This window comes from Carassius carassius, chromosome 45 (genome assembly GCF_963082965.1).
Source record: "Carassius carassius chromosome 45, fCarCar2.1, whole genome shotgun sequence".
Taxonomy (NCBI): domain Eukaryota; kingdom Metazoa; phylum Chordata; class Actinopteri; order Cypriniformes; family Cyprinidae; genus Carassius; species Carassius carassius.
In genome coordinates this window covers 12,924,877-12,938,637 of record NC_081799.1, presented here as the reverse complement: position 1 = coordinate 12,938,637, position 13,761 = coordinate 12,924,877, and the positions used below count along the sequence as shown (strand labels likewise).

Genomic DNA, 13,761 nt, shown 5'->3' with positions numbered 1-13,761 from the left:
AGCAGTCTAGTCCTTTTTGTCTTTAGACGCTTCTGACGCTGAATGTTGTTCAAGAGTGGCTTGACACAAGGAATGCGACAGCTGAAACCCATGTCTTGTATACGGACCTTTTCACAATATTCTAATTTTCTGAGATAATGAATTTGGGATTTTCCTTAGTTGTCAGTTATAATCATCAAAATTAATAGAAATAAACATTTTAAATATATATTTTAGTCTGTGTGTAATGAATGAATATGATGTACAAGTTTCACATTTTGAACGGAATTAGTGAAATAAACAAACTTTTTGATGATATTCTAATTATATGACCAGCACCTGTAGTTTGTACTATCCCTTTTGATTTAAGTATTGTTATTTTTACTGTTGTTATTATTATTATTATTATTATTTAATATTTTGTAGAATAATAATAAATAAACAACAATACAAAATATTGTTCATTTTTGACTGTATTTGGCTTAGTATTTGGTTTGTCCCCCATTTGCTTTGATTATTAATATTAGTAAAAGTAGTAGTAATTTGTGTATTTTTATCCTTTTAATAATAATAATAATAATAATAATAATAATAATTCAAAATACTGTTTACATTTTAAACAGAATTTGGCTCATTAGTATATAGGGTTATTCCCATTTTACTTTAATAATAATAATAATGGTAACACTTTATTTTAGTGGCCAATTCTCACTATTACCTATTTGCTTATTAGCATGTCTATTATTAACACATAGGTTGTTTATTAGTACTTATAAGTCACTTATTCTGCATGACCATATTCTACATTCCTAATCCTACCCCAAACCTAAATTTAACAACTACCTTACTAACTATTAATAAGCAGCAAATTGGGAGTTTATTGACGCAAAATCATAGTTAATGGTTTGTTAATAGCGAGAATTGGTCCATAAAATAAAATGTGACCATAATGATAATACTGATACAAAATCTTTGTTTACATTTTAAACAGAAGTTGGCTCAGTAGTATATACTGTAGGTTTATTCCCATTTTAATAATAATACAAAATCTTATTGACATTTTAAATTGAATTTGGCTTAGTATTTGGTTTGTCCGTCTGTAACGTTGATTATTACTATTATTATTATTATATTTGTATTATATATTCATAGTATTTTTATATTGATAAACTTCTTTCCTCTAAAACGTCCTTAGCACTTAAAGTTTACATTTAATTAATTAGATTTGGAATCTCAGATTTTGAATCTCCACTGTATGTTCAAATACATAAATCTGAAACATTTTTTACAGTTCTTCTAAGTTTCAACAAACCCTCTGCCTTTAATTGACCTGATTTCTGGCTTAAGGTAATGCTGTCTTCCATATGCTAAAAGCATAATCAGTCAAAAACAACAACGGCACTTGTTTCATCTTTGTGGATTTGAACCGGGCTAAGGCCTTCTCTTTCGATGAGTGTGGATATTTGTGTGCGCAAATATATGCGAGTGGGTGATGTTTGATGAGCCGTAGTTTCACTCGTCGTAGGGTGTCTCGTTCTCTCCTCCTAATTGGAGTCTCCATACAAACACAAATTCCCATTGGTGCAACCCGAATGCCCCAACACAGCATCACATGCACACACCCACGCACAAACACACACATACAAAGGCACGAACAGCTCGTTTTGTGTGATGACAGTCAACTCTAGCATCTCTGCAGCCAATTAAATGTGTTTTCAAGACTTGTCAGATCGTTTTTCCCTCCCCCTTCCTCCCTAGTGTACAAGCTCGTCGTTACACATCAATGGGAATGTGTCACAACCAATGGCAGGCTGGCCTCTAAAGAGTCATGAAGGGTTGAAGGACACACACGGAGGTCTTTAAATTGCAAAACATTGTAAATACACACTCAGTCTCATCATGCGTGTATTATATGTGGATAATGCATTTATAATAAATGACCTAGCCTCTTCCCACATACTTGCTGTAAATTTCACAGCTCATATGCACATCACTCCCACACATATAGAAACACTCTCCATTACTATAATGTGCTAGTCTTCTGGAGATCTCTGGTGAAAGGATACTTCCCAGCATGCTCCACTGCCACCCTGTAGTCGATGTAGCTGTTGCAGGGATGGAAGTTGAATATGAACAGCAGGTTTGAGCGTTCAAACACGATCACCTTGTCAGTTTGATTCAAAGTCGTGACTGCTGCCTGTTAGAAACAAAAGCAAGATGCAAATTAAGTGTATGATTGTCAAACATGAAGGAACCGTCTCTAAATCCAGCACTTTTAGGAAACTACAGACCGGTATCCCTTCTACCAATCATTGCAAAGACACTTTTGCGAGTTGTGTTCAACCAAATCTCTATGTTTCTGGTACAGTACAACCTCCTGGCTTCAAAAGCGGCCACTCAACTGAGACTGGCCTGCTCTCGGGTACTGAAGCCCTGCGACTGGCAAGAGCAGCTTCCAAATCCTCAGTGCTCATCTTGCTGGCTCTGTCTGCTGCTTTTGACACAGTTAACCACCAGCTTCTCCTGTCCACCCTCAGAAATATGGGCATCTCTGGAACCGCACTCTTGTGGTTCAAATTCTACCTCTCAGGTAGGACATCCAGGGTGTTTTGAAGGGGTGAGGTTTCTAAGTCACAACTTTTTTTTTCACTGGGGTTCCTCAAAGCTCAATGCTTGGACCACTTCTCTTCTCCATCTACATGATGTCACTAGGATATGTCATTCAGAAGCATAGCTTTTCTTATCACTACTATGCTGATGACACTCAACTCTCCTTCTCATTCTAACCTGATGATCCGACGGTCCAACCTAATGATCTGCTCGCATCCCAGCCTGTCTGAGACACATTTTTAGCTGGATAAAGGACCATCACCTTCAGCTCAACCTTACTAAGACAGAACTGCTTGTGGTTCCAGCTAACCCATCGTTTCATCACAACTACTCTATACAGCTGGCTTCATCAACCATAACTCCTTCCAAGACAGCCAGAAACCTTGGAGTTTTGATTGATCATCAGTTGAGCTTCACAGACCATACTGCTACAACAACCCGGTCCTGGAGATTTGCCTTACACAACATTAGGAAGATTAGACCCTTCCTGTCAGAGCAAGCCACACAACTTCTTGTACAAGCTCTTGTTATCTCCAGACTGGACTATTGAAATGCTCTCCTGGCGGGCCTTCCTGCATATTCTATCAAGCCTCTGCAACTGATCCAGAATGCAGCAGCGAGAGCTGTCTTCAATGAGCCCCAAAAAAAGCTCACACTACTCCTCTCCTCATCAGGTTACACTGGCTACCAGTAGTTGCGCACATCAAATTCAAGGTACAAATGCTTGTCTGCAAGACGACCACTAGCGCTGCACCAATATACCTAAATTCACTAGTTCAAACTTAAGAATGTGTTCTGCAAGTGAACGGCGCCTTGTGGTGCCGTCTCAAAGAGGTTCAAAATCACTCTCACTGACCTTTTCCTGGACTGTGCCCAGCTGGTGGAATAACCTCCCAATCTCAATTCGAACAACTGAATCTTTGGTCATTTTCAAAAAACATCTAAAGACACATCTTTTTTTGCCAGCACTTGACCAACTGATACTAGCACTTACCTTTTCTTTTCTATTCTATTTTATTATATATATATATCATAGCTATGTGTACTGCCCTAGACTAACTGAGACTTATCATGGCACATGTATAGTGTTGTAGTTCTCTCATTGGTCTGATTGCTTCTATTGTTCTCATTTGTAAGTCGCTTTGGATAAAACGGATGTTAACGGATTCCAGCGTTCACGCGGTTGTGGTCCATCAGTGCATTCCACGAGCGGTCCGTCTGCAGTAGTGCAGCGATCGTTCACGTACCGAGTAGCAGTCTGCAAACGCTTTCTGTGTAAAAGCTCAATGAGTATGAGTCCGTGCTGCTTCAGCACCACATAGGAAATGCACACGGACTGCATACACACTGCAGATGGAGTATGTGTGAAACAGGCATGTGTCTTGTCAAGGTTTCCATTGGGAAGCTTCTTTAAAAAAAATAAAATAATTACCTGAAGCAAACCCGGCGGCATTCAAGCTGCATCCATGTTGGCACGTCAAGTTTGATGTGGTAATTTCACAGTAGGCACAGACACAGGTTTAAAGACTTGTTCTCGCCCCCTACAGATTCGGCTAGGTATACATCCGTGCTAAAATGTCAAGGTGAAAGTCATCATAGCTCGCCTAGTATAGACCCAGCTCCCAACCCAACCCAATATTTTTTTTATCGCCCGATAAGAGTCTCACGTTAACGCAGCACGTTAACGCCAATAACGGCCCACCAATAATATATATACAGTATATATATATATATATATATATATATATATATATATATATATGTTTGTAGTTTATTTAGAATATATTTAACTATCACACAAAATAACTTGAGATTCACCTGCGAGTGCAGTTAAACAGTTTATTGTGAACAATAAAAGCTGAATTTTTAGCATCATTACTCCAGTCACATGTTCCTTCAGAAATCATAATATTATGATTTGCTATTATTATACATATACATTTATAGATATACATTTATTATTATTATTATTATTATTATGGAGTAGAATTTTTCCAGGTTTCTTTCAGGGTCAGACGTGCTCAATCACGGTTAAGATTGCCTAGTGTGATACACCCTTATCCCGCAAAACCTGCTACAGCACTTGCCCATCACGTATTGTCCAGCGCCGCACTGTGCTGTATTGGGCCCAGTGATAGTGCAGGTTTTCTTACTCGGAAGGTGCCTGTTACAATGTTATGATCGAGGCTCTGGACTTTGAGCATAACTTGTTTTTCTATGACAAACTATAAAATATTGTCTATAAAAACGTTAATGCCCTGGCAGTGACAGTAAGTTTTATATCAAATTTGATGACATTAATGTTAAAAGTTGACATAAGAAACATTTTAACAACTACCATGTAAAAGGAATAATGCTGTAAAAAAAGAACCTTATTTGTTTAAAGTGTTTGCAAAACAAATGTTATTGTACTTTTGTTCATATAGCAGTACTTTTAAATGAAAAAGTGCACAATAAACTACTTTTGAATTCATTATTTAATTTTGTACATAATGCGATTAATTTTGATAAAAAATGGAATCATTGATATATACGTGTATATATACACACTGACTCCAAGCTTTTGCATGGGAATTTATATTGTTACACTTGGAGTAATGATGCTGAAAATTTAGCTTTGATCACAGGAACATATTAAATTTTAAAATATATTCAGATAGAAAGCAGTTATTTTAAATAGTAAAAATATTTCACAATATTACTGCTTTTGCTGTATTTCGGTCAAATAAATGCAGGCTTGGTGAGCAGAAGAAAATTCTTTAATCTAATCTAAAACTAGTTCAAATCTTCTTGGCCAATTTTGGTGGACCAGCTAAAACCACTGAACCAGCTTAGTCTGGTCTATGTTCAAAAGAGGAGTAAAAAGTGGTATAAAACAAAACAAAACAAAACAAAACTAAAACGTTTTGATACAAAGAAGTGGCACAAACTTGGTGAAGTTAAATGTAGAAACATTACAAAAAAAAGCAAATAAATAAACAAACAAATAAACTAATAAATCCTACAACTACATATAAGAACAAGAATAATGAAATAAAACTAAAAAACGAAAATAAAAATTATACGTTTTGACACAAAGAATCACTTATACTTGACTGAAGCGGCAGGATTGTGTTGCTGTATCAGTGAGTGAAAGTGACATTCAGCCAAGTATGGTGACCCATACTCAGAATTCGTGCTCTGCTTTTAACCCATCCAAAGTGCACACACAGAGCAGTGAACACACACACACTGTGAACACACACCCGGAGCAGTGGGCAGCCATTTATGCTGCGGCGCCCGGGGAGCAGTTGGGGGTTCGATGCCTTGCTCAAGGGCACCTAAGTCGTGGTATTGAGGGTGGAGAGAGAACTGTACATGCACTCCCCCCACCCACAATTCCTGCCGGCCCAAGAGTCAAACTCACAACCTTTCGATTGAGAGTCCGACTCTCTAACCATTAGACCACGACTTCCCCTAAAATCATTATCATGTAGGAACGTAAAAAAAACAAATAAATGAGCAAATCAATCAATCAATCAATCAATCCTTCTACTATTACATATAAGAATAAGAAAAACAACATTATACATAAAATAATATAAATATATAAATTATTTAAATAAATAAATTTTAACTAAAACAATTATACTTTATATAATGATTATATAATGATTTATATTATTAGATGAATTCTAATAATAACTAAAATGAATACAATAATATTAATATGACTAAATAAATGAATTATAAAACTTTTTGTACAGGTTACGAGACCAGCTTAAACCAACTAAAACAATTGAGCCAGCTGGTTTAAGATTTTTCTTTCTCAAAATGGTATAAAGCTATTTTTGAACGGAGTAGCTTAGATAATTTGCTCTTGGAAGAGTACAATAATATATATTTGAATATATATATATATATATGTGAATATATATTTGAATTCATATTGAGATTTTTGACAATGTCAGACTGCGACATCCATCTCTTTGATTGTTTATTAAATTTAAATCTCTGTCTATATTGGACAGAAACTGTGGTTTGACAGGGTTTTATACAGTTTAATGCAGTTGTAATCTTATTTCTGCTGTCTTCAGTGCAAGGTGTTTGTGTGTGAAATAGACTTCCTGCTATGGAGAGTCATGCCTGGTTGGCTGTATTATGCAATTTCATTATCATATGGCCCATGCATTTCACATCCCATTTATTATGGCAGATAAATAGCTCCCCACAGTTTAACAGATGGCAAGGAGAGATTCAGCAAGGAGATTTACACTGGATTTGTTCTGTAGGTTAAAGCCAGTATGAGACATGCACATTTAGAAAATGTGTGTATGTGCATCTCACCTGACCGGCAGCTAGCCAGCCGTATTTGTCTTCTGTAAGATTCATGTCACGGTCGAAAGCATATAGTTGTCGGTATCGCAAATGCTCAGTGTCCACAAGGTTGAACTGACGACGGGCATAATAGTAGCTCTCATTGTTTCCTTTCCTGGGAAAGTCAAGCCATTCCGGATGGCCAAACTCGTTACCTGGAGAAAGAAAAGTTTGAAAAATGAAGATTGCAAAAGCTGGTGAAAGCTTTTTTCACCAACAAGAAAACCCACCCCAGAGCATTTTAAGGTAATTTTGTGTGTTATGAAAATTTTATAACTTACATCCCCTACGGGTCCCTTTCTCATGAGATTTTCTTACGCTGCACTGTTTTTTAACTAAATAAGATTTATTTTTAATTTTACCACCATTACAATATATGCTTGGCCATCATCAGGCAGAAAATCAGCCTTATCTAAAGATCTCCAAGCAAGGTTCTCTTTCTTTCTTTCTTTCTTTCTTTCTTTCTTTCTTTCTTTCTTTCTTTCTTTGATATAAGTGACAGAAACTGTAGTCTTGTTGATAGATGTATTGTAAGAGTTTATGACAATAAATGATTTTACAGTAAGGAACAAGTAATAATGGTAAGTAAACAAATAAATAAATAATTGGATTTAATACTTTTAGCTATGTAAATATTACTACAAATTACATATAAATAAATAAATAAATTTGCTACGTAAATGCTACTACACATTACACACACACACACACACACACACACACACACACACACACACACACACACACACACACACACACACACACACTAATTAAATAATTATATAATAATATGATAGAATGACAATTATATAAAGTACAAATAATAATAATAAGAATATAAGGGTTACAGAAGGGTTAAAATAATTGTATTTTCAACAAAATAAATATTTTCTTTTTAATTTAGAGCCACAGCTTTCTTCTCTTCTTGATCCAGACGGCATTTCTTTCTCAATTAAAGCATCTAGCAAAATTTCTACTCAGGAGTCCTTTCATAGGCATTCACTGGTTAACAAGAAATGAAAAAGAGCATCAGCAGAAAAGGACACTGAGACAGTGAATGATCCATGGCAGGAAGAAGAAATAAAAAGAGAGAAATAGGGAGAGTATCAGAGCGATCAAACCCCTTAGCATCCACTTGAACTTTACTTAATGTGCACAGGGACCTTCTGCAGCAAATAATTCTGATAGAGTCATATCATGTGTCAACCGGAGAGAGACAGAGCATAGGCAAGCAGTGGTGGACACTTGCACAAAGAACCATGACAGCTCAGACTCCATAATTAAACGAAGAGAGTGAAGATGACGAGACACTTTGTCTCTCTTATGGCCCCTGTCGCCTCTGTCATGCGCCTTATCCTGCCGCCCCATGCGCTGAATACAGACATAGTGATAAGGGACGTCCACTGCTCTCCACCTGCATATATATTAAGATAAACTTAAATTATTCAATGCTTGCACTGACACCGTACTTCTGAAAGTTATGGGACAGCACTGAAAAGAGCAGTTTAAGCCCAACACATCTGCTGTTTTTCGGCAGTATGGTTCTCCTGAGTGAAGGTTTAGCTCGAGTGAACTGCGGATGCTCCATAGATTCAGTGCCTGTGCAAAATCCTGCAGTTGTATGCAAAGCTCACTTCATAACACCGGTTGATTGACAGGTAACAGTGGTCGAACTGTATCTTTCACAGTTTAGATCAATATGGGAGCTATGACTTGGCAGGATATAGAGGAGATGGATTTCATCCAGGCCAGAAGGACTGCTGCTGTCCAGGTGCAGGTTAACAGCTACATTATCTTTTTTCTGACAGCCGGTAGCAGATGCTACAATCTATAGATTGAAAAGTTACAGAAGCAAAAGTAGAATTGTATACTCTCTGAAGAAAACACCCATGCAAAACTCAACCGTGCAGCAGTAAGTTTTTGTGCGACATTGCCAGGTGTTCTGACTATTTTTATGTGTATTGCAATGTGGTTGCCAAGTAGGTTGAAGAATTGAACTGAGAATGTCTTTTAAATTCCAGTTTCAGTTGAGGTGACAAACAGGATGAAGTATTGCAATACAAATTCATATTGCTCAATTTTTACTAAAAGCAAAGACTGTCAGTACAAACATTGAATGTTGGTTTGACAATACCTTGAAAGTTTTGGAAAAGTTTAAAATCCATTAAGTTTGAATGTTTTTACACTACCAATTAAAAGTTTGGGGCTGGTAAGAAGTCTCTCTCTCTCTTACACAAAAATAAAGTAAAAACAGCAATATTGTGTATTAATAAAAAAAATATATATAAATAAATAAATAAATATATATATATATATATATTTTAAATGTAATTTATTCCTGTAACATCTCGGTTACGTACGTAACCCTCGTTCCCTGATGGAGGGAATGGAGACATTATGTCGAACGACATATGGGGTCTCTCTTGGGAGGCCAATCATCTCTGAGTTTAAGAGAAAACGCCAATGAAAATTGGCTTGTGGATTTAACATACTTGAGCCACTTCCCGTGCCAACGGGTATAAAAAGGGCGACAGGTGCATCCACTCATTTTACGCTGAGGAGCCGAGAACGTGTCCCGGCAACAGCGACCGGTTCAAGGTTGTGGCATGGGGACATAACGTCTCTGTTCCCTCCATCAGGGAACGAGGGTTACGTACGTAACTGAGACGTTCCCTATCTGTCGGTCACTACGAGTTATGTCGAACGACATATGGGGTCCTATGGAAAACGCCACAACCTGAACACCGTCACAACCCTGTGGCGCTGCAATTGCCGGCAAGCCGCGGCGTGCCACAAAAGCTACGCTTAAGGTCGTAACCTTCCCAAAGCCCCAGTGCAAATTCACTGACCTTGGTACCGAAGGGGCCAAAGGGTGAGTACATCGCTGCTGGAGAAGGTTCTGTTCCGCCCACATAAAGTTAATGGAAGGGATTTAAACCTTCAGAGAAAGATTGCTTCAAATCTTCCCTATTTGTTCTTTCAGCTTGGCAAGACAATGGGGAAGCAAGCCTTAGGAAAAGGTCGCTTCGGAGACCACATCCTACCCGTAGGGAGGTGACATGTGGAGATACTGATATGGACTGACCCAGGGGGCAGTACTACATATTGAAGGGGTCTTTGAGGCAGGTCCTACCTTAGAGTAGGGATGGAACGACTGCCAGAAGAGACTGACAGAACTGGTCTGTCAAGGGAAGGCACAAGTTTGCCAAGAGGGAAACCTTACCGTGGAAAAATACACATATGGTATTACCTGTAGGTAATCAAGACATATGGACACCTAGCCCAGTACAGGGGCTGACCAGAGCTCCGGGCATGCTAACACCAGTACTGGGCCTGGCGACAGACTGCTCCACCAAGTCTGACTGCCGAGGGTGCTGGAGGATGCTCAACCAGGGTGCGCCAACCGGGGGAACTCTACTGGGAGAAGAATGGCACTTTGCATCCCTGTGTTAGGGGGAATGGCGCAGCAAGCGTGACACCCAGCTAGCCCTTCCCGCCAATTTACCTGTTACCCAACACACGGGAAGAAACTGGCTCTACACGAAGGTTGTAAAACCTCACGAAGGTGTTAGGTGTTGCCCAGCCCACAGCTTGACAGATGTCTGCCAGAGAGGCGCCGTGCGCCAGCGCATAGGAGGAGGCCACACTCCGTGTGGAGTAGGGATGGCCGTTTTCCGCAAATATCACATTCGAATATTTGAGCTCACAAAAAAGACTATTCGAATATTCGTTTATTTAAATTAAGTTTAATGAGACAGACGTTATTTTTCAGCAACATTTATTGTTTCCGTCATTTTGAACAAGCTTACACACAATAAGCTTGAACATTACACATCGTGTTTTGTAGCTGAAAACTTTTAACAATGTGTGCAAACAAACAAAAGTACAGATTAAAAGCAAAAAAAAAAAAAAAAGTGAACCATGACGTAAAACAGCATGCAGCAATTAGGCTATTGTAGAACGTAGCCTACACTTAACTTTGAAACTTTTAAACTGTCAGCAAATCTTTTTTTTTTTTTTTTTTTTTCTATTGTTTTACATGTTCTTGTTAAGAAATACGGGCATGTAAACATGATCGGGGGAAAGTTGGCTTGATCGGCACAGACGTTGGCGGGACTCACAAATAACGGTGTGCTAAGCGAATAAGTTTTGTGAAGCGCTTCGTGTTTTCGTTTCACCACTGATTGGAATCCTCATCTGGTGGAATACATGGCTCCAGTAAGAACTGTTCCCACTCGTCTCGGCTGGACTCTCTGTAATCATCGCTGAAGAACTGGCTCAACCTTTTCTGATGAGTGGGCATTGCATCATCTTCATCGTTGGTGACGCACCACTCGCATCAAGGAAAATGTTCTGATAATTTCCAATGTAGGCGCGTGGTATCCGCGCTCATAATGGAAGCGGCACGGTCGCGATGCGCACGCGGTGCGACGCGCCCGTTTTTTCCAGGTGCGTCCACACTGCATCGAGTTAAAAACATCTCAACTTTTCAGAGAACTGCAAGCGCACCGCAGGTCATGTGACAAGAACTAAACATTCAGCTTCATCCTTTCCCGTAACAACGTTGCTCAGCTAAGATGAAGGAACAGCTGATCATAGCTGTATATGGATTGCCATTTTGAAATAAATGTAATAGCACTGAAAGTAGCTACTGAAAGTGATTTTTTGTGCTGCAAATCCATTTATACTTTGCTGAAATTTCTGCGTCTTCATGGAGAGAGCGCGTCATTGGCAAACGCCTCAGGAGCGCTTCTGCTCGAGCGTTTTTAGGCGCAATATGTGGATGGCCCCTTATGTGGTGCGGTCCACGTATATGCGAAGCGCTCTTACGGGACACAGCAACGCCAAGGCTGGATCTGCCTCCTCCAGGGGCAGCGCTTGCAGGTTCACCACCTGGTCTCGGAAGGGAGTGGTGGGAACCTTGGGCACGTATCCCGGCCGGGGTCTCAGGACAACGTGAGAGTATGCCGGCCCGAACACAAGGCACTCTTCACTTACAAAAAATGCTTGGAGGTCCCCGACCCTCTTGATGGAAGTGAGCGCGATCAGGAGCGCTGTCTTGAGAGACAGAAACTTAAGCTTAACTGAATCCAGCGGCTCAAAGGGACCCCTCTGAAGTCCTGTCAGGAAAATAGAGAGGTCCCAGGAAGGAATCAGGGGTGTCCTAGGAGGATGTAACCTTCTGGCACCCCTCAGGAACCTAACGATCAGGTCATGTCTCCCCAGGGACCGGCCGTCCACTGCATCGTGATGGGCTGAAATGGCACCCACATACACTTTCAGGGTGGAGGGTGACAGCCCACGCTCCAGCCTTTCCTGCAGGAAAGAAAGCACAACTCTGACCGGGCATCTCTGGGGTTCTTTTTGGTGAGAAGAACACCAATTCATGAACAGACTCCACTTCAGAGCATAGGCCTGCCTCGTAGAGGGGGCTCTAGCCTGAGTTATAGTGTCTACCACCGCTGGTGTCAGACCACTTAGGTCTGCTGCGTCCCATCCAGAAGCCATACATGGATGTTCCAAAGATCTGGACGCGGGTGCCAAATGGTGCCAAGCCAGGGGGATGCGCCAGGGAGGGGCTGTCACAAGGAGCATGAGTTCCGAAAACCAGGTCCGTGTGGGCCAGTAAGGCGCAACCAACAGGACCTGTTCCTCGTCCTCCCTGACCTTGCACAGCATCTGTGCGAGCAGGCTCACTGGGGGAAACGCATACTTGCGTAATGCCCGAGGCCAGCTGTGTGCCAGTGTATCCGTGCCCAGGGGGGCCTGGGGCAGGGAATAGTACAGCTGGCAGTGGGAGGACTCGTGGGAAGTGAACAGGTTTACCTGGGCTTCCCCGAATCGACTCCAGATCAGCTGGACCATCTGGGGATGGAGTCACCATTCCCCGGGAAAGGTGAGCTGTCGTGAGAGCCTGTCGGCTGCACGATTGAGCTCCCCCGGGATGTGGGTAGTGCGCAGCAACTTGAGCCAAGTCTGACTCCAGAGGAGGAGATGGCGGGCGAGTTGAGACATGCGACGTGATTGTAGACCGCCCTGTCGGTTGATGTACGAAACAGCCGCAGTGTTGTCCGTGTGGACCAACATGTGCCTGTCTAGCAACAGCGGCCAAAACTGCCATAAGGCTAGATGCACTGCCAGCAACTCCAGACAGTTGATGTGCCAAAGCAGTTGAGGTCCTGTCCAGGACCCTGAAGCTGCCTGCTCGTTGCATGTCGCGCCCCAGCCCATGTTGGAGGCATCTGTTGTGACAACAACATGCCGGGACACTTGTTCTAAGGGCACGCCGGCCCGTAGAAAGGCAAGGTCCGACCAGGGGCTGAATCGGTGGTGACACATCGGTGTGATGGTGACAGGTATGACAGATGGTGGTGGCTCAGGTATGTTAAATCCACTAGCCAATTTTCATTGGTGTTTTCTCTTAAACTCATAGATGATTGGCCTCCCAAGTGAGACCCCATATGTCGTTCGACATAACTGTGACCGACAGATAGGGAACTGAATTTTAGCAGACAATATTACAGTCTTAAGTCTCACAATTCTTCTAGAAATTATACTTATATTGATTTGCAGTTAAAGAAACATTTCTTCTAATTACTTTTATCATTTTTGAAAATGGCTGCTTAATATTTTTGTGGAAACCGTATTACAATTTTTATTTTAAGATTATTTGATGAGTAGAAAGGATTTTATTATTTATTTATTTATTATTTATTAGAAAAGATTTTATTAGGAAAATTAATTGTAAAAAAAAAAAAAAATAGGAATAGGACATTTTGTAACAACGTAAATGAGTATAAATAAATTATTTCCCCA

The 13,761-nt window shown here is 40.4% G+C and overlaps 1 protein-coding gene across 1 annotated transcript in view; it reads right to left on the bottom strand.

The window, feature by feature from the left end:
* Positions 1–13,761, bottom strand: part of gbe1a (glucan (1,4-alpha-), branching enzyme 1a) — a 152,452-nt gene that overhangs the window by 37,654 nt on the left and 101,037 nt on the right. The window contains exons 13-14 of the mRNA XM_059538936.1: positions 6,916–7,100; positions 2,046–2,176 (exon numbers count right to left, since the gene is read on the bottom strand). Of these exons, the coding sequence (XP_059394919.1) occupies positions 2,046–2,176; positions 6,916–7,100 (316 nt within the window). The remainder of the gene's footprint in view (positions 1–2,045; positions 2,177–6,915; positions 7,101–13,761) is intronic.